General features: G+C 37.9%; 1 protein-coding gene across 3 annotated transcripts in view; it reads right to left on the reverse strand.

Annotated features, from left to right (window-relative positions):
• Positions 1 to 462: 462 nt before the first annotated feature.
• The window catches only part of ACVR1C (activin A receptor type 1C), a 79,443-nt gene continuing 57,431 nt past the window's right edge, over positions 463 to 22,474 (reverse strand). Inside the window, exons 3-9 of one of the 3 annotated variants that reach the window (XM_036254229.1) lie at positions 20,136 to 20,375; positions 15,117 to 15,347; positions 12,429 to 12,596; positions 10,536 to 10,692; positions 8,697 to 8,821; positions 5,981 to 6,111; positions 463 to 771 (exon numbers count right to left, since the gene is read on the reverse strand). In XM_036254229.1, the coding sequence (XP_036110122.1) occupies positions 646 to 771; positions 5,981 to 6,111; positions 8,697 to 8,821; positions 10,536 to 10,692; positions 12,429 to 12,596; positions 15,117 to 15,347; positions 20,136 to 20,375 (1,178 nt within the window). In that variant the 3' untranslated portion in view covers positions 463 to 645. The remainder of the gene's footprint in view (positions 772 to 5,980; positions 6,112 to 8,696; positions 8,822 to 10,535; positions 10,693 to 12,428; positions 12,597 to 15,116; positions 15,348 to 20,135; positions 20,376 to 22,474) is intronic. The other 2 variants (XM_036254230.1, XM_036254232.1) reach the window with 2 other exon arrangements.

Below are 22,474 nucleotides of genomic sequence, written 5' to 3' on the forward strand. Positions count from 1 at the left end.
GAGAGGAAATAACAAATTTAGTGGCTTTCAAACTGTTTGCTTGGGGGTGGGAATGCCGTGGTGATGGATTATGAAGAGTAGGGAAAGGTAGGGGTAGGGGTGGGGGCCAAGTAACTGGGACCTGGACCTCACTTCCATCTTCCAACTGGGCAGTTCCACTTTTTCATCTTTTATATACTAAGATTCGAAGCAAGATTTACTTTTTCAAAAAGATCTTGCTTAATTAAAAAAATAGAGAACACCATAGATGGAATGATATATAGTTTTGGTTAGATATAACATACTTTTTTTAACACACTTTTCCCCAGTCATTCATATGCTCTTGATTCAAGTAAAATAAAACCTTAATAATGCTTATCATTTTATATAGCTTATTTTACACCTTGACAATATCTTTATTATTAAATACATCAGTTGATGTGTTGCTTTTCTAATAAAATTAAAGACAACATGAAGATTGGACAAAGTCAACTCCTGTTTGATTTTAGAGTTATTTTTCCATGCTGCCTTTGCACACTTAAATACTGTACAGCATTATCTCTGAGGTAGACAACAACAAAAACAAAAAAGGCAAAAACATTCATGGAAAGAGGAGAAATGAGAAAGAAAACTGTGAGAGATTTCTTTTTAACATGATTATCATCATTAGGCTTTGCAGTCTTCTTTGACACAAAGTTGAGAAATAGTCTTCTTAATACGAAGGGCAGTTAGGCGGGCTGCCCCATTCGCGTACCAACACTCACGCATTATTCTCCCCATGACTCGGAGTGCCTTTAAGAGAGACAAATATCAAAAACTTTATTCACACAAAACACAGTACAGGAGAAGCAAAACCACAAACCCCAAAATTGATGCTAAGCTCTGATGAACAAATTGTAAATAAAAGACAACATGAGAAGGAGATGAGGACCAAACCCCTTCAAAAATCCTGTCAACCACACATACATATAGTAACCTTATAGAGGCAAACTTTAATTGAAAATTCATACATTGATTCCTGGGAATATGGTAGAATGGCTATTGTTCAAAATATTCTAAGAAGGGACTTGAAAGGCAAAAAGGGAAGTAGGATGGGTTGGAAATTCACCATATATTGATCTGGATGGTAAGTACACACATGCATACATTTTTAAAAATTCATCAAATTGTATATCCAGATTTGTGTATATGTAAATTACGCTACAATAAAATAATGATCTAAATATAAATATTGAAAATTCTGAATTTTAAAAAAGTCAGTATAAGTGAATTGGTAAATAAATAAGATAAATACTCGGAGGGGAAGACAATTTGGATGAATCCAGGGAGATAAAAAAAGGACTAAAGTCAAGTGGCTGCTCTGGTGGCACCAGCTGATCTCAGAGCAGAATTTCAGAGCAGATGCCCACATGTGAAATACAGGAAACACAGCCTGAAACACCCAGAAGGTGTCGGACCAAGATGCTTGCAAAGTCCTGAATATAAGGATAAATCAGTCTTAGAAGAAATTTTGTAAAGAAAAGTGTTTAGATCTTAGCTCTTGTTTTTTAAAAAAATCAAACCCAAGTCTTAAAATGTTTCAGTAAGCCTGAGCTCATAATGAAAATTCACAAGTACATGAGGAAATAAATTACCATAAGCAAGAGTCAATTGAAACAAGAAGCAGTAAAATGCGACCCATCAAAACATTAGATGCTAGAACTAAATGATATAAAATTTAAAATAAATATACAAAATAATTTTTTTAAAAAGCAAGAGGAAATTCCAACTGTAAGTATAAAACAAGAGAATATATAAAAAAGAAAAGTACCAATAAAACTTCTTGACATAAAAGGTATAATCATTAAGCCCTGGCTGGTGTGGCTCAGTTGGTTGGACCACTGTGCTGTACACTGAAGGATAGAGGGTTTGATTCCCGGTCAGGGCACAAACCTAGGTTCTGGTTCCATTCCAGGTTGTGGCATGTGCAGGAGGCATGTTTCACTCATATCTCTCTCTCTCTCTCTCTCTCTCTCTCTCTCTCTCATTCTTTCTCCTTTCCCCTCTCTTCAATATCAATTTTAAAAAATAAAAAATTTTTAAATAGTATAATCATTAGAATAAAAAACTAAATAGATGAGTTAAGTGGCAAATTTGATACATCTGAAGACAGAATTAATGAACTGGAGGATAAATGTGACAATTTCTGTGTAAAGACACAAATATGAAAAATGGGAGAATAAGAAACAAGCAAAGGAAAATGAAAGGTCTGACATGTATCTAAAGAGTTCTCTAAAAATGAGTAATAGAGACAATGAGAGAAGAAATTATTTGAAAAGATAATGGCTCAGAATTATGTAGAATTGAGGAAAGTCACAAAACCTCAGAATAGGAGAGTCCAAAAATCCCAAGCAAGATTAATCTAGAGACATCTACACCAAACACATCATAGAGAAACTGCAGAATACTAAAAACATAGAGAAGTTCGTAATCAGGAAGAAAAGAAAAAATGAACTAAAAAGAGATAAAAATTAGCTCACTTCTCAATAGTAATAATGGAAGCTAGAGACAGTGAAATAATACCTTTAAAGTGTTTAGAGAAAACAACTTTGAACCTAAATTTTTATGCCTAGATAAACTACTTGTTCAAGATTGTGGACAAAATAAAGACATTCTCAGACACTCAAATGCTGAAAGAACTTACAGCCACTAGATCCTCACTAAAAAAATAAAACACAGTCAAAGGATGCACACCAGGAAGTCAGAAAATTATCTTAGTTCATAAGTATAAACAAACAATGATGGCATAAAAGCACACCAATATCTAATAAATAGGATTAATACACAACAAGATAGAACTAAAATACCGGGCAAAAATAGACAAAAATTGTATATATCAGTAATGTACAAAGTTGATTACATAAAAATGACTGTTAGATCTATTCTAGGAATACATGATTGCTTTAACAGTGGGAAGTCTATAAATGCAATTCATCTATTTCATGAAGATACTAAAGCAGAAATGAGTTACCATATGACCCAGCAATCCCTCTCCTGGGTATCCACCCGAAAAACTCAAAAACATGTATTCACAAACATAGATGCACCCCTATGTTCACTGCAGCATTATTCAGTGTGGCCAAGACAGGGAGACAACCAAAGTGTCCTTCAGTAGAGGACTGGATAAAGAAGATGTGGTGCATATATAGTATGAGATACTACTCAGCCATAAGAAAATATGAAATACTGTTACTTGCAGCAACTTGGATGGACCTTGAGAATATGATGCTAAGTAAAATAAGTCAGTCAGAAAAAGCTAAGAACCATATGATTTCACTCATATGTGGGACATAAAACTGAAACTCATGGACACAGAAAGCAGTGTGGTGGTCACCAGAGAGAAGGGGGGAGCAATGGTAGGAGGTGGAGAGGGCCAAATACAAGGTGATAGAAGATGTCTGACTTTGGGTGGTGGGCACACAGTGCAATAAAGAGATCTCGTATCATAGAAATGCACACTTGAAACCCATATAATCCTATTAACCAATGTCACCCCAACAGATTTAATAAAAAAATATTTTAAGAGACTAAAGCAGAAATGCTATATAATCACCTCATATAACCTTTTATCAAATACAAGTTAGCTTTCATTTATTATAAATAAAGTTTTAAAAAACAAACCCTGCACCAAACACCATATTCAAATGTGAAAAATACAAAGTTTCAAGGAGCAAAACAGATATCCACTATCACCGCTTTCAAGCAACAGTATACTGGAGTCCTGGGAAGTGCGGTAAGAAAGAAGGAAAAGGTGTGAAAACTGGTCCCAGAACTCCGTTATTTGGAGACATAATTACCTATGTGGCCACTCCAAAGGCGTCTGTAGTTCTGTACCTTAAAGATACTTTGCCACACATACATAGCAGCATTATTCAAAAAAATGAAAAATCACAAAGATAATCAACATTACAGCAGAAAAAGAAATTGTGTTACATTCATACAATGAAAGAGTACACAGAAATAGAAATGAGCACATTTAATAAGCATATGTAAGAGAAAGTATAGCCCTGGCCGGTTTGGCTCAGCGGTTAGAGCGTCGGCCTGCGGTCCTGAGAGACCCCGGTTCAGTTCCCGCTAAGGGCATGTACCTCGGTTGCAGTTTGTCCCCGGCCCTGGTTGGTCGTGCGGGTGGCAGCCACTCGATGTGTCCCTTTCACATCGATGTTTCTCTCTCTCTCTCTGTTCCTCTCTCTCCCTCCCACTCTACCTGAATAAAAAAAAAAAAAAATGGAAAAATGTCCTCGGGTGAGGATAAAAAAAAAAAAAAAATTAAAAAAGAGAAAGTATAAAAAATATTTAAGAAGAATCTACAGTGAGTTTAATTAATTTCACAAATAGACAAAAGTAAGCTATGTAAAAATATATGTAAAAATTTAGTATTTTAGAAAAAATTCTAAAGAAAAGCAAGGCAACAATAAATAAATAATTATACTATGAACCTCTCAGACGGGTCAAGGACATACATTGGTGTGGAAATGTTCCATTTTTTATTTTATTTTTTAATCCTCACCCGAGGATATTTTTCCATTTTTTGTTCAGATAGAGTGGGAGGGAGAGAGAGGAAGGGAGAGAGAGGGAAACATCGATGTGAAGGGACACATCGAGTGGCTGCCACCCGCACGACCAACCAGGGCCGGGGACAAACTGCAACCGAAGTATGTGCCCTTAGCGGGAACCGAACCCGGGTCTCTCCGGACTGCAGGCCGACGCTGTAACCGCTGAGCCAAACTGGCCAGGGCCATTTTTTAAACTTGGTAGTGAATTCACTGCTTTTCATTTTATGATTGCACTTTAAACTTTACATATATATCATTGATTTGCATGCATGATGTTATTAATATTAGGAAAAATTAATTTCAATTTGGTTGTAACTGCCTCAAATTCTGCTTCTAAAGTAAGTATGTAGGTAAGTTATCTACACAAAATAGAAATACCGAGACATAAATCTTGCCTTAAATAGAGAAAGAGTTGAGTGAAGGGTGGAGGGGAAAAGATGAGGGAAAGTCAACTGTATAAAATAATCCCTATGACAAAGCCAAACTAAAAGATGTCGCTTAAAAAGAATTTAAGCATTACATTTAAATATGACAGAAGATACATAGTACTAAACGGGATGGGGGAGACTAAAGCATTAAAATAGTTATGGAATTTGTTGGATGGTTTATAGTCCTCCCCCCACCTCCCCTCCTTTCTCCTCAGGGCAGCTAGAAAAAGTCTCTCTCTTCAGGAAGGCAGAACCAGCATTGCAATAACCACTTATTGTGTCTCCTGTGTGATGGTTACTACATGTGTGGTTGGGGATGAGGAGATAAAAAGCAGTTCCTGCCAGAAAAGGATGCTTTTCTGAGGAAAGAGGGTACACTCAAGCTTCTGAAGGGTTTGGGATTAGGAAGAATTTATGGAATAAAAGGAAGAAATTGTAATGCTCTGTGTAATAGACTCCCAATACGCCTTGCTCCCCACAGTTCCTGGTCCCTTGCCGCTAGATGGGACAGTGAGACTGCTTCTAGTCTGTGAACCATGAGTGGAAGGAATATGAGTCACTTGGAGCCAAAGCATTAAAGAGTCAGTGTGTGACCCTCCAGCTCCTCTTTTCTGTTGATCTAGACCTAAAAACTATATGTTGAGATAGCAGCATCCCAAGATCAAAGTCACCTGGATTACTGAGTCACCACAGGGAGCACAGATGTTGAAAGCTGCCTAACCTGTCGGAGACTTTGTTTAGCAAGAAATACAACCTGTGTGTCAAGTCACTGGGATGGCAGGGTTTGGTACTGCCCCATAACTTAGTATTATGTATATATATACACAGCTAAAGGGAATAAAATCAAAGACATATACCTACATATATAAAATGAACTGGATGCCTAGATTAAACGAGAAGTATATGGTCTCTGAAATCATCACTGATACTTACCTCAAAATTACAATAGGAAAAATATACATAAGAACTTAGCCTTACTTCACAGCTTTGCCACTGGTTTGGGATACTTGGTCGGAACTTCTGGTCACAAACAACCTTCCTCATTTCCTCTATCGAGGGATCTGAAGGCACCATGTCATAATAAGGCAACTGGTACTCCTCGACAATTCCTATAAGAAATTTGCACAATAAATCTCCTAGTGTGAATAATAAACAATGATGCTTATTTTAGAATAATATCAATGAAGTCTTCTAGGCACAAGTGGTACTGTGGAAAACTAGAAAGTCAGGCTCATTAAAATTATGTATCACTATAAAACTAAATATATAAGTTTAAAGTACTCAGAATAATTATTAAATTTAAGTTTATACATTTTTTATTGATGACACTATTATAGACGTCCCCCATCTCCCCCTTGCCCATCTCCACCCAACCCCCGCTCCCCTCACCTGGCCCTCACCCTACTGCTCTCTGTGTCCATGGGCTGTGCATATATGCTCTCTAGCTAACCCCTTCACCTTCATAAAAATTTATGTAATTTTGATAATAACACATTTTATATAAAAATCATATGTAATTATTTTATATAATAAACATTTTAATATAATTATACTACATATTATATATGTTATATAAATATATTACATTTAAATCATTTTAATAATTATATAAAATATAATGTATATTATGAAAATTATGTAAATTCTGATTTACATAATGTTCCATTGTGGAATTCAAAAGTAATGCTTAATTGTGAAATTTATAGTATGGCCTCATTGCTCTATGAATGAAGTATATTTCTCCATTAAATAACTTTTTCAAAATAAAATAGCTTTCTCTTTTTAAAAATTGTTAGGCAATCGTTTAAAAGCTGAATTTCTTACATTGGATTTTAGAACTATACCTAAGAATGTTCCCCAAAGACACAAGCAAAGTGATTGAAGATGGACAGTTCAACATGAAGATGAATATTGAAAGAATCTCAAATATTTAGATACAGATTAAACCTTAATTATTAGAATAGTACTTGAATTCAAGAATTTCCTTATAAATTTATTTAACTACAGTCCTTTTGTTATTGTTGTTAATCCTCACCTGAGGATATTTTTTCATCGATTTTTAGATAAAGTAAAAGGGAGGGAGGGAGGGAGAGAAAGAAAGAGAGAGAAAACCATTCATGTGAGAGAGGCACATTGATTGGTTGCCTCCTGCACGACCCTGCCTGGGGTCAGAGAGCAAACCCGCAACCCAGGCTCATGCCCTTGACTGGGAATCAAACCCAAGGCCTGATGCTCAGGCTGATGTTCTAACGGCTGAGTCAAACTGGTCAGGGCAACTACAGTCCTTTTAATGCAAACCATTTAAGATGCGCCATAATATTAGAAAATGAACTTTAAATCATGTTAATTACATTACTATTCCTACAGTTGAAGAAAATGTAAGGACAAAATCCAAAAAGCAAATCTAGACAAATATCAATACAACATTTAAAAAAATATGACAAATGCGTTTGAATTTTGCTGTTTACCAAGCACTCTTCTAAGCCCTTCAGATGTTTTAACTAATCATTCTTCAAAATCATTGCCTAAAGAAGGTACCACAATATCCCTATTTTACAGAACAAGGAAAATGAGGCACAGAGATAGTCATGAACTTGCTGAAGGTCACACAGCTATTAGTGGCAGATCTGGAACTCAATCCCAGGCTCGAGGATTCCAGTGTCCAAGTCCTACACCACCATATCTGTACTGCTTCTAGAAATAGTTTCATCTTCCTGACAGTTTTATTATCTAATCTATGGATAAAGAGGGAAAGTATGTTTTCTCATTCAAATACATTTTAACTTGTACGTTTTTTGATTTAAAAAAAAATGAGATTGATGTAAAAGAAAAATGAGATCAAGACAAAACGCAAGGAGTGGCAGGGGTTGAATAAGGACCACTTTTCCTTTGAATGTTTACCTATGAGCATACTCTGAACTAAAAGCTTCAGGTGAATTCATTGAATCAATCCATTAAATCCTCAAAGCCAGCTGGATCCGTTTTATCATCTCTTCATTTTACAGATGAGGAAAATGAGACCAAGTAACTTGCCTAAGGTCAGATGTTCAGAAAGTTGCTAAACCAAAGCTTAGCCCTAAGTCAGTCTCACTTGAAAGAGGAAACTCTAAACCATTTAATTCCTTATTTACTTTTCTCCATGGGTGAAACATTTCCATTAGACTGCATTTGTAGGGTTTCATTCTCTCAAATTCTTTCTCTCATTATTCATCTCTAAACTGCTAGGAGCAATAGAGTCAGAAACTTAGTCTTTGCCCACCTTCGAACTCTCCTTTATCCCCCACACATTTCTCATCACAGGAAAGAAAATAGGAAAAGTCTGAGAACCAGAAGACTTCAGCTCACATCCTGTGGGGTTGGCAAGCCATTTCACTTCTTTGGATTTCATTTCTGGTATGAAATGGGGCTCCAGCTAACTGCAAACAAAACTCAAGTAAAATTTTCAAGTGCTTTGCCAAGTATCATTATGGAAATCAGAATTATCTGGAGAAGGTCACCCTCACCTAGGCAGTAATCACAATATAAAATCTCCATTATATGCAGGACACTCCATTTTTGCCACTTAAAATGTATGTCAAAAGGTATTCTCTTAACTATTAAGAAATGATTCAATATAGTGCTTAGAAAAAAGCACATAATATCTTGTATTCAGAACATCAAAGAAAGGCAGACACAAAAATGTCCACTATCTTACCTCCAACTGAACACCTTCGGGCTATTTCCCAGTAAACCAGGCCAACAGAATAGATGTCAGCTCGTTTGAAGGACTCAAAGATATTCACATTCATTGTATCATCAAGCATTTCAGGGGCCATATACCTTCAAAACATGCACATTTCAGATTCTGTGTATGACTTTATAGCAACCCACTATACCACAATCTTAATAAATCCTGACACAAAATATAAGTTAAGATAGCGAACATCAATTTTACAGGTGGATATGAACCACTGTGCTGTACTAGAATAAAATTAAACAATACAGTTATTGAGTCAACCATAACTTTCAAAATATTTTAAATAGAACTAGAGGTCATCCCTCTCAGTAATAAAGCATATGCACCAAGAGCCAAATACGTGGAAGGCACACGCCAGAAGGGATTCGGTAAGCAAAACACGCAATAGGAGAGATGAAGCTCAATTTCCATCAGTAGCTCGTGGCCAAGGAAAGCTCCTTGAGGGCAAAGAGTATGTTTTATTCATGGTGGGCCCAGGACTCCAACACAGTGCTGAGCAGCATTCCACAAATATCTGTTCTGAATGAACAATTTTATTATGCACTGGCTCCAAGAAATATATATATTTAACCAAGAAAATTACAGTCTTGTTTTAATAGGACTAAATCAAAGTCATATACAGTTCATGGGACCTAGGAAGATTTTGAGACTTTTTCAGAATATTCAGGTGAGGGTGTAACACACTCCCAACCCCATTTAAAAAATTTAGCTCCCCTAAAAATTTGGCATCCAAGGCTTCCCTGAGGGTCCCTCATGTGGGGTCAGTCAGATGGGCAAGTCAAAACTTGTTTTTTTATAAGGAAAAGAAAAGGAAAGGCTGCCCAGTGTGGATAAACTGTCCTGAGTGTTTCTGCGGCTTCATTAAAGTCTCCTGGAACTAAGTGAAGGACTCAGAGGGACTGGCCTGGACTGTCAAACATTGACTGGAGGCCAACTGTGCCAGCTTAGAAATCCTCTACTCTCGAGGGCCTTAAAAAATCTACAGGAAATGTTTTGGTTGTTTCTCATTTCAAGGTCAAGAAACCTGTAATTATGCCAAAGTGGCACAGCTCCTGAAACACAAATAAAAGAAGATGGAAGCATGCGGCCTCAGGGCCATGGGCTGACCATGACCAGAAGACACCAGACACTTGTCACTAATGGGCCTGTCTTGATGTGTGTGTGCTATGCTTGTTCCATCATCTTGTTCTTAACTTTCAGAGATTCTGTTCCTTAAAAGTGGGGACTGTGTCCAAACTCTTATTATCTTAATACACATCAATTTGGGAGACGTAAGGATAATGCAACTGCAGGTAAATACGTAAGTTGTTGCATACCATTTTCAAATACTGAGAGAACACAAGAGCGCATATGCGTTTGTGTTAGATACAGTCCCTCCCCTCTTTAGTCCACTTGCTGAGTCTGCGTCTGAGCATACAGAACTGGCTCTGAGCTTCGGTTCTTTAGGAGGTGTAAAGGCTTTGGAGGAGCTGTATACTGCTGACATCTTTTTCTTCCTCGCTATAGGAAAATGTGTTCTCAGAATGTGGCATACTAAAAACAATATACCACCATCTCCTTCACTGATCCCCTCCACTGGCCAAATGGTTACTTTCCATATGACCAGAATGCCAATGCTCCTTGCTTCATAACCCTCGTGCCACTCATTTCTGAGTGACCCCGAGAAGACTTTTTGCTTTCTTGGGCTGAGGATATTTCCCATCTGGACCTGCTGCCTTCCTCCCTACGCACATCCCAGGCATTCATGTTTATGGGACAGACTTAGTCTTAGGTTGCTACCAAAGGAAATTAGCTTACCTTTTGGTTCCCACTTTAGGATTCTGAGGTATGTCGATAGTGTTCAGTATGGAATCATGCTTCACAGCTAATCCGAAGTCCGCGATGGCACACGTTTCACATTTTTTCACTAAGATGTTCTTTGATTTTATATCTCGATGAGCAATAGCAGGTTTACCTGTAACACACAAGGAATAGCATATTCACCTTTTTTGTTACTGAAGATTGAATTTCTCCAAAAAGGAATTATTCTGAAGACTTGGCCCAAATGTCACCTGAAAGAGGTCTTCTCTGACCACATATTCTTCATCCCAAGTCATTCTCCATCAGAGTATCCCATTTTACCTTCTGTATAGCTCTTATCACTATCTAAATTGTCTTGTTTATTCACACACGTGTTTAATTATCTGTCTCTCCCAACTAGACTATGAACTGCATAAGGGCAGAGACCATCTTAGTAATCACAGTGCCTTCAATGCTTAGATCACTAGATAACACTGAGTGGCCACTAAAATATGTTTGCTGGATGAAAAGGGAAAGAATTAGCATTGCTATGTACACACACAGAAACACAGCAAGTATTCTCTTATAAGACAAGTTTCAAACTTCTACGACCCGAGATGAGCTGTTCTCCAGTGTGGCCCAAAGATCTCTGGGGTCTTTGAGGCTCTTCTTCAACAGCATGTCGGTGTGATATCACCTTCTCTTCACACACTTCAGCCAAAACAATGTATTGGAACAGATTAAATAAAGGACAGGTATGAAAATCCAGGCATTAAATAGATTTTCAAAAATGTGAAACAATACATAATTTTTACTAGACTGTTTTTTGCATTACAAAAAAATTGTGTAAAAATTTTTAAATTACGTTATTTATGTTAATATTTAATTGGTTAAATACTAAATAAATAAATTGGTATTTTTAAATTTCTCAATTTTAGTCTTAACTTAGTAAATATTAATAGATATAATTCACACACACACAAAAAAAACTTTTGGGGGTCCTAATAATTTTTAAGAGATTAAAAGGATCATGAATCCAAATTTGAGAACCACTACTCTGACTATACTAATGACTTTCTAGAGCCAATTCTCTATTAACTCAATAAATAGAAAAGATAATGGGTATTATTTGGCTTCAAGTACATGATATATAGAATTTTTTTCAAGATCACATTTCCCTTTCCAATTATTATTATTTTATATCACCAATATCTTTTTTTCTCAATTTTTATTAATTTATTTTTGTTACAAATGTTTCTCCTTCCCTCCCCCAGACACCCTCCTCCCCATCCCGCCCTCCCCCCAACCCAGCATTTCGTCTATGTCTACTGGTTACGCATATAAGTTCTTTGGTTTATCTCATCTATCCCCCCCACCCCCTCCTCTGAGGTTTGTCAGTCTGAACCGTACTCCTTTCTATGTCTCTGGGTCTATTTTGTTCATCAGCTTATTTTGTTCATTATATTCCAAAAATAAGTGAGATCATGTGGTATTTGTCTTTCTCTGATTGGCTTATTTTGCTTAGCATAATGCTCTCCAAGACTTAGAGAGCAATTATTTTAATTATCAAAGTTAAACATTTAAATGATTCATATTTTATGATATATGAATATTTTATGATACTTTATGATACAAAGCACTTGCCACCAAAGCAAGATCCCCCAGGTATGCTAAATGGCAAAGATGGAGTCTCCAGAAATAAAAATAGTATTATGGATGATATACAAAAGGACAAGTATGCAGATGAGAGCTGGCTCTAGCCAGACAAACTCTTCAGCTTAATAAAGTACCTTCAGTGTTTCTTTGCATTTGATAATGGTAATAAACCAAAATGTAACTAAACACTAAAATACAACTTAGTGCTCCTACCTTCGTATTTCAGGAGAGAAAAATGAGAAAGAAAATACGTACCTTGTGTGCCAACAATCTCCATATGAAGGTGGGCCAGACCGCTAGCCACTGAAAGTGCCAGTTTGGTCATCCCAGCCACGGTCACTATGTTCCTATTCAAATAATCGTATAAGGAGCCCTGTTCGTGATACTCCAACACAAGCCAAAGTTGAGTCCAAGTTCCATTATCTAACAGGGAAAAAAGGTGTCGCTGTAAATATATGTTGAGAAAGAAGCCAAAGGCTTTGAACAAATGTCAGTGTTTAACGTACATCTGTATTGGTAACAAAGTGAATTCCTTCATGGATAATGCTGCCAGTTGGAGTTAGCAAAGTAAAAATTCTCATGGAGTTCCTGAAGATGTTGCTCCATTACAGCCTGTTGTATGTGGCCTCCATAGCAATAGGAAGCTGGGAAGCAGCGATTCTAACTGAACAACTCCTGTCTTATTCTCTCTGTGTCAATACTTGCCCGCAATAGCAACCACATTATAGGAAAAGCCACTCAGAGACACATTTAGGCTCAGTGTTGTGTTATAAATTACTCTGGAGGTTTTAAGAAAGATTGTACCAACGAAAAAACAGAAATCTAACAAATTCACATGAAGAAGTCTCACTGTCATAGGAGCTCTGACATTCTAAGATTGTTCATGTTATTCACTTTTCAAATATGAAGTTGATGATTTTCCCCAAAACTGACATTAAGCGCCAAACACAATAACTAGACATTTTCAAATAATCCATCCCATTTAACCAAAAGCTAACCGAGCTTATAAGAGAGTTTAAGCAGAAGAAAAATTCGCCTAAAACTTCTCCAGGTATTAGAGTCCCTAGAGTTAGCTTTAGCTTTTGGGATAAAGTATCTACAATAGCCCTGGGCCCTCCTGACCAGGTCTGATGCTCAAAGAAACAGAACTATTCTGAACATTTGCTAAGGACTTTTTCTACCTAGAAAAGTTTTATGTACAAGAGCTCCTCATTATCCAAACCAATTTCTAAATCAACTAGTGATAACATTTCCTAGCAATGAAAAAATCAGCATAACACGATAAAGTTCACTAATAAGCTGACATCATATAAAACCAACCCTTACACCTCTCTCTCAGCTTAACACCAGTGGCTATCTTTGCCTTCTCACATCAATGTCTTTGTCAGACAGTTGATTAAAAAGTGAAACTGTGAGTGTTACAAAAGACAAAAATGCAAAATGTGATGTTGGAGACCATTTGGAATCAGGCACAAAGCCACCGACAAGTAAGCCATTGACAGAGGTAGACCAGGAACCGAAGAAGAGAAAATCAAGAATGATCTTTCAAATGCATATTGTTTCATAATCCAATAAACATCATAACTGAATTAGCCCATCAAGCTTTCACCACATTGCTAATTAATCTAACCAGCAGGTAGTTTAGTTCAACATTAGGAAGGAAAGAAGTTCTTAAGAGTCTAATAAGAACTGTTTCATTTTCAATAGGCTGGAGATATTTTCAAAAAATACGTAGTTAAGAATTTGGAAAGAATCTTTTTTGAAGCTCACCTTGGCTTTACTTAGTTTCTCTCTAGCAAATCAGATAAGATAAATCATCCGCAAATGTAATCATGGTCAAAATGCACAATAACCAAGCTTCTCTTTTCTTATCTAATTAATAATGAATACTGTCATAATCCAGATTATATTAGATAAAAATAATCATAGATTTTTCATTTTCAAAGGTATTGGTGGGTGCCTGACATCTACAGATAATTTTTTTTTTAAAGCTAGAGGTTACAATCCCTCCCTCTCAAAGTTCTTTATGTATTACTAATTCGAGTGAAAAACAATGAACTGGACATTTTCTCACTTTTACTCCCTGTTTCACTTTAAGGAAACTAATGCACAGTAATTAAATAAGTAAAAGCTATGCAAAAACAAAAAATAAAACAGAGCATAGGTAATCCACAAACTTTATATCCAGTCTCTGATTACTTGGGGATATATACAATATTTAATAAATATTATTTAAATGCCAGAAAGTTGATGCTCTGTCTTGTTCCACAAAACTAAAAAGGTAATGCTGTTTGGGGCTGTTAATGTTAAACCTCAAGATATAAATCATACTCAGAGTACGTTAATAGAGAATTTTTCTAAAATTGTTTTGCTTGCCACCATTCCCATAATATTCACAGAGAGCTTAAGCCTGTTGTACAGAAGAAAAGCACAGTCCTAGGAAAGTTGAATATTCAGTTAGCATTCACTGATACATTTGTATCGATTACTGAACTACTGAAATATTTCTATCCTGATTAGTTAAGAGCTGCTACTGAAAACTCCCAGTGGCATTCCTGAACACCCAAAACAATACCCTTTCCCCCATCACCAAGATGCCCCTTCATCTCTTTGACACCCATCAAACAAAGGAATAAAACCCACATGGCAGGATGCTCCCAGGACTCTATTGCAGCTGAAGTGTTTGATCTGATTGCAGCCATCCAATATTTTGTATAATCAACCTAGTTACAGTGTCATCATGATTTCATATCACAGGTTTGCCCTGCCTTATTGATTGTGTGGCTATGTACATTTATCTGTGGAGAAGAGGAAAGGATTTTCCTTTTCTCAATAAAGAAATTAGACTTTTATGTAGCCTTTATCAAAACAAAAAGGTGATTTACTCTCATGTGACAGTAGACATAACATTTTATTTGCTGAAACCAATTAGATTGAAAATACCTTTGTTGTCAGCAGCAATGAAACCAAGGACGTTCTCGTGTCTCAGCATAACGGTCTGATAAATTTCTGCCTCGCGAAACCAGGATCGTTCATCTCTGGAGGAGAATATTTTCACAGCCACATCTTCCCCACACCATCTTCCATGCCAGACCTCACCGAATCTGCCTTTTCCTACTATCTCCTGAAGGACAATCGTCCTGGCAATTGTTCTTTGAACCAACAGAGGTAAACCTAGCCAAGGAAGAGATGGAATGGATGATTAAAAATAGTCAGTGCCAGAAAAGAACTGTCGGGATGACTGTTAGTTTCACACAAAAAAGCCCACATTTAAGCACTTTACTAATTTTATTAATTTTGAAGAAATAAGCACCTTTATACCAAACTTTTTTTTCCTTTGTTGATTTTAGAGAGAGAGGAATTGAGAGGGAGAGAGAGAGATAGAAACATTGATGAGAGAGAACATCGACTGGCTGCCTCCTGCGTGCCCCCCACTGGGGTTTGGGCCCACAACCTGGGCATGTGTCCTGGGCGACCTCTTGGTGCATGGGTTGACGCTCAATCACTGAGCCACACTGGCAGGACCCAAACTTTAATTTAATGTTAAAGTATACTAAAAAAATATTTCAGATTCATAACATGAATGTCTCTTCCCATATTCACAAATAAAAATTTCTTGAACACAGCCTGCTGCTGCAGATAGTGGATTCTCTACAATTGTCATCGATCTTCCTAATTCGTACATTCAAGCCAGTGAGATTATTAAATACACAAAAGTATAAAAAATGCTGTTAGCCTTTAAAATAAAATACATGGTTCCTGGTAAAACTGGAAACCCAGTAGAATTCTTTTGAGCATTAAAAAAAAATTAAAATTGGAAAGTGAAGAATCAAACTGAACAATCAAGTGAGATAATGGTGTTATACTAAAAGCAAGGTACAGTCATAGAAAATATCAAATCGATATTTTCTGTGAAATAAAAAAATTTATTCTGAGCACATGTAAAATATTTAGTCTTTGAATCAATAATTCTACCTCTATAATTCTATCCTAAAGATTTAATGTAAATGCAAAAGAATTGTCACAAATGTTAAATATATTATTTTTTATAGGAAAAATAAGAAAGAGTGTCTGATAATAGAAAACTGTTAAATACAGTGCAGAGATTGAAAAACCTGCTTCAAATGTCAGCTGTGCCACATGGTAACCATGGGCAAGTTATTGAACTTTTCTGAGCTTTGGCTTCCTTGTCTGAAAAACAGGAGATAATAATATTACGTATTTCATAGGGATCCTATGAGAATTAACAAGCATGCTAAGCACTTAGCACAGTATCTAGCATATTACGTACTCAACAATGATTAGTCCTTAATAGTATGTCTCAGGTTAGATGACTTAGAGCCAATAATAATGATGCTGCTTATGAATAAATATTTCTTAATGATACAAGAAAATACTTTTGCTATGCTATATAAAAATAGCAAAGTTAATTCTATCCATCTACATAAGTGTACCTAGCTCTTCAAAATATGCACAGAAAAAAAAGACTGAACAGGAAATATGCCAAATGCTCTATTCAGTAGAATCAAGGTGAATTTGATAGGCTTCTTTCAAATTGTGAACCTTTTCTTAATTTCTACAGTGGGCATTTATGACTCTTACAATTAGAGGAAAATAGTTAAGAGGTTCCAGTATAATTTGTTCTGGCAAGTCATGCTTATTTGTCCTTGTACTTGATAGCTGGGAAACCCTCATAGCAACTACTCCGATCGAACTCACCTCTGCTCCTGAAATGAGTCAAGGTTTATTCATGTTCTCATCAACATGAGAACCACCCACTATGAGTAAATAAGCACAGACTGTAAATCTGCTATTACGGGTCTCAATAATCAGTCACAAAGCCTCACAGCCAGAAAGTTCTTAGATCATCTGATTCAACTTTATCATTTTGGGGAGGAGAATATTGGGGGCCCACAGTAATCATGGACTGGCCCAACAACACGCTGCTGATGGAATGCAGACCCACAACTAAAACACTGGTCTTCAGTCCAAACTCTTGCTCTCTCACCATTTAATGGATATGATGCATTCCAGCCGTAGGGAATGCAGCAGCAAATTAGATGGGCTATTTTTGTAGGCTACAGTCAATTTTACCACTTGACCACACACTAAAAGTTGCACTAACAATTTTTAGGCCAAATCTCAACCTCAGTCTCTCTCCTCCCTCCTCTGGCTTGCACACACACACTCACAAAGACATCCCCACCAACATCCACTACCAACAACAATGCAACACTATTTGGCTAGAGAACTAGATAAGCCAATGTTTTCAAAGTGCAATTGATCAGGCGCACGATCCGTGCCACACACCAGGGACAAAGTCAGACGGCATTACCTAAGGTACCATGAAAGTTGCCTCAGTAGCTTTCAAAGCAACCACCCAAAATAATCTAGTTCTTGTGTTATACCCTTGGAGATTTCTTTTGAAGATACACGGACATTGCTTTTCCTTGTAGTTTCATCTTGTTCTTTTTTCAGAGGGGTTGTAGACACTGAGGCCTATCTGCTGGAACAGCACCTTTCCTAACGTCACCGTCCGTCAGAAGTGTTCTGCTATGAGAGAAAAGCAGCAACCTGCCCATTCTCTTCTCAGAGACAGCCCAGAAAAACATCAGTCCATTTTCCTCTCTCGCAAACATTATCTCTCTTTGAAATGTGTCCCTGACCAGGTCAAAGATAAGCTTCACAGTTTTTGTTTCTTAACATTTGACAAAGTGCCTCTCATTTAATGTCACTGGTCAATTAAGAGAAGCGGAGGGGAAGCAGAACCAGCTGATTCCCTCCCGGGGGGGCTGAGCTTTTGTGGCAGAAGCCCTGCTGCAGAGAGACCCATCTCTGCTTAGCAAGGCAGGGCTGCCATCACCGACTTTTCGCCAGTGGTCACTGCCAAGCACACGCACCGACTTCGGGAAAAAGTGCCTAAAACTCTTTCAAATTGCTCGTTAAAAAAGTCATCCATGCATGGGTACATTTACAGCTTTCTTTTTAAGAGAAATCTTAGAATAATCTAAGGAGGAGAGAGTCCAGCAGTCAATAAATTCCAGACTTGGGTTTAAAGATGTACCAAAAGAGCAAAAAACTTAACATTAATTTTTAATTTTATGTCCTGGCTCAGAACTACTTTTCTTAAACTAAATATACAGTCTCCAGTTATAAAATCTCTATTATGTGTATTTGAAAGGAAAATCCTTGGTCATATTAAACATATTCAAAGAGTTGTTCCAAAATACACAGTTCAGCCTAACACGGATCAACTGGAATGCCTTGGTGGTAATTAAGAAGATGGTTATTTAATCACTTGAAGTTCATGAAGAAAGTGCAGAAGGTTTCAAGGACCTCGCCACTAATCAGAGCTCCCTGTGCACGTGTTCTGTGCCTAGATGGTGGCCAGCGCTCAACAATCAGGGCACAGTGGTCCCCAAAATGTAATACTCAAGGAAAAAAAAAGTGGTGAACCTGAACAAGTTTTACTGTTAAAGAAAGAATGTCAGCTTTCTAGCCAATAATTTTATAAAGTTTGCAGTTTGGAGACTTTTTCCAACACTCCTCCCCTGGACACATGCCACGTGATCTGTGCAGGGAGGTGTGAACACTGAGCCTTTGGTCGGCAGGACAGCAGGCACCTTGCCTCCAGAAGCAGTCAGCAATCTGGGCTCGCTGGGCGACATGATCGGGCCTCTCTTTCCTGGACGCTTTGGTGAGTCCACAGCTGCATCACGTTACATATGAAAGCGCACACAGATGCTATGCCCCTCTGTGGTCGACCCCTGTCCATCGTGCCTGCGCGGGTGCTCCTGAAGGCCATGCGGTGCTCCTTAAAATCTCTCCGGGGTCATCATCTTGACGATCCGTCCAAAGCAAGGGGGTGCAGGGCATGTGAGGCGGCTCACCTAGGCCCACCCCAGTTCCCATTTCTGCAATGCCACGCGCTGCCAGGATTTCTGGAAGTATCCATGAAAGCAGGGAGCCTGCTGCCATTTAGGAGTTTGTCGTGACAGGGGAAACTCTGTTCCGTCACCAGAAACCCAAAAAGCCCTCGGACACGTTGTGCTATGAGAAAGGCTCATTTAGGCCATAACACAGCATGGTACTCGGGGTTGCTCCGCGGGTTCTGGAGTTCCGGCAGAGAGGAAGAGATGCTCACAGAGCCTTAGCAGCAACGCTGTGCTCTTCCCTTTCACCGTTCGAGTCTGTGCTTTAAGAACATACTCCTTTCTTTTTAAAGAACATAATTTTGATTAATTTCAGGTCAGCTCCACACTAGGGGTGCCTGCAGATTCGGAAGACCTGCATAACCGCAAGCAAAGTGCTCCAAGAACATTACTTTGCGTAACTGAGTTATCGTCCTCAGAACTCAACTCCTTCAATACAGTTACTCTTCTGTGCCCATTAAACATCACCAGGAGAGCAACAATGATGATTCCTAATCGTAATAGAGGAGAGGGGAGAGCAAAGAGACTCTTTCATGCTTCGCGAATGCTGAAGGAATGTCAGAGAGAGAATCTGAATACCTAAAGGCACAGAAGCCGACTGAAAGGACTTCGTTCTTCAGGCCATGATGGTTTTTCTCTTTATCAAATCCTAAAACCAGCTTCTATACCAGAATTTACCATGTATCATATCAAGCATTTGAAATGATGGAATACCTATTAGGGTCCTTTTTTGTTAAAAATTGTTTTTATTTCTTTCTTTATTGTTTAAATCATCACCCGAGGATATGTTTTTATTGAGTTTATAAAGCAGAGAGAGAGAGAGAGAGAGAGAGAGAGAAACATTGATGTGAGAGAGAAACATTGATTGGTTGCCTCCCATATGCGCCCTGACTGGGAACTGAACCTGAAACCTTTTGAACCCTGTTGGTATATGGCATGATGCTCAACTAACTTAGCCACCTGACCAGGGCTGTTTTCATTTATCTTTAAATAAGAGTTTCCTTACTGAAAATGGACCATGGGCACATACCGGATCCGGATCCAGAGGCGGTCACATCATAAATCAGGTCCTTCAGAGTTTTCCCAGCATTTACCAGATTGCATTCAGAGAGGGCCTCCTCCACATTCTGTCTCCTTTTCTTTCTGTTTGTGCACTGTCGACCTTGGCATGCCCAAATGCTCAGCGCTGCCACTACAGACAGGAGGCAAACTGGCACACTGATCACAACGGTCAGCTCCGTGGGTCCGAGTTTGGGGGCATTTGGTGATGCTGCAGTTAAAAAAAGAACATGACCATGTATCAGCCCATTTAAAATATTTTAGAATTAGAAATGCAACCACCAAAATTTCACATCTACAACATGTAGCTACACCATGTATACTTACGTTAGTTGGCAAAGACTCTGTGTTGTAAGCAAAGATGAGGAAAGGGAGCTGAGGTCAAGAGGCAACTAGCAATGGGTATGCCAGGTGACCATGGACACAGAGTTAGGATCACAGAAAGCACCTACACAGGGGATCCTCTTTATGACCTCCAAGCATTTGGCCTTTTTCTACTCATTTCTCCCCATATTTTAGCAGTCCATCCTTAGAGCACATTCATTTATTCATGCCACAAGTAATTACTAGGCTTTTGCAATATGTTACCACCATTCCAGACGTGGAAATATGGTGGCGAGGGAGGCCAAATCCTTGCTCATATGATGCTTATGTTCTCACGCACCCAGCAAGAGGAGATAAGTGCTCTGAAGACAAAGGAAGCGGAAGAGACAGAGTGATGGCCGATGCTACTTTAGATAGTGTGGTCAGGAAAGGTGGATCCGGGAGGCGTCAGGGAGCAACAATGGGAAGCATGTTCCTGCAGAGGGACAGCGAGAGAAAGGTGCCCTGAGACAGAGACCTGCTGGCCTGTTCAGGAACAGCCTAGGCCTCCAGTAAACGAGGAGACGGGTACAAGAAAACGGGGTCAGGGAAGTAAAAAAGAGAAAGATCGTGTGGGATCTTGTAGGCTAAAAGGATTGTGAATTTTATTCTAAGTAGAAGCTGTTGCAGGATTTTGAGCAGGCAAATGAAATATGATCCAACTTATATTCCACGTGGCTGCTATGTGAAGTCACTAGGAGCATAAGAGTAAAAGCGAAGAGACAAATGAGAAACTTAATGAAATAATCCTGGCAGGAAATGATGGTCTTGGCTGACAACCCTCTCTAAAATAGTCCTTCCTTCTCATTCCCCATTCACTCTCTATACCCTTTTCCTGTTTTATTTTAATTCCTGGATCTTATCACCACCTGGCACATCATATATTCATTTATCTATATTATCTGATTTCCTCCAGAGAAAGGATGCTTCGTGAGGGGAAGAACTTTGTCTGCTTTGTTTCCAACAATGCCCCATTTTTACAGCGGTAGATGGTCAAGAAATAGATCTTGAATAGTAGAATCACTACAAGTTTTACTAGTTTGTTCTTAATAAGAAAAGGATAAGATTTTTAGTTTTAGAAAAATAAATAGGATCATTGAAACCAAATAACATAAGGATATAATTAAATTTGTCACTCCAATTTTAAAACACATATAGCCAAATGTTTTAAAGTTCATCCTACATTTAAGAAATCTTTTTAATTTAGAAAAAAAAAAACAGTGATATGTGAAAAGCCTATGATGTCAGATATTTCCTGCGTTTTTCAAAGAAGTTATTTTGACACTTGAAATAAGCACATAGTTCATTTTTTTCATTCACTACCGACAGCCTCAGTATCCATTTAATTTTATCCCCTAGCTAGTCCTACCGTCAGGGGGATGTTGATTTTTGTTTTTAATAAATCTTGGGTTATATTTGATAGAGTATGGACACAAAATTCTGGAGTCTTAACCTAATTTTAGGTTCTCAAACATCAAGGAGAGAAGAAAAATGCAGGATTGGGAGAGAGAGAAGCAGGTTATATGTGGCTATGAGCTTTGGGCCTAGGCAGGCTCCACCCCCACCCCCACCCCATCCTCATCCCCCGCTGATTGTTCCTGGGCCAGGGAGAGGGTTAGTTAGACACAAGAACAGCAAACAAAAGCATAACACCTGCACCTTACAGACAAATTATAATGATAATGGATCTTGTGAATTCAGACCCTTCTCAGACTTCCTTCTTTGCAAAGAGTTATATGAAATGTACTTACACGCTACTTACAATTTCAACCAGAACATATTAATATATTTAAAAATAATTATTTAATTCTAAAGGAAAAATAATCAAATTCCTCAAAATTGTGTTCACAGAAGTTTCACTAAATCCTGACAATAGTAGTCTATCTATAACCAATGAGTAAAAGAGTTAAAGCTGTTAAATGAACTTTGGAAACAAACATAATCCAC

This window comes from Molossus molossus, unplaced genomic scaffold (genome assembly GCF_014108415.1).
Source record: "Molossus molossus isolate mMolMol1 unplaced genomic scaffold, mMolMol1.p scaffold_m16_p_11, whole genome shotgun sequence".
Classification (NCBI taxonomy): Eukaryota; Metazoa; Chordata; class Mammalia; order Chiroptera; family Molossidae; genus Molossus; species Molossus molossus.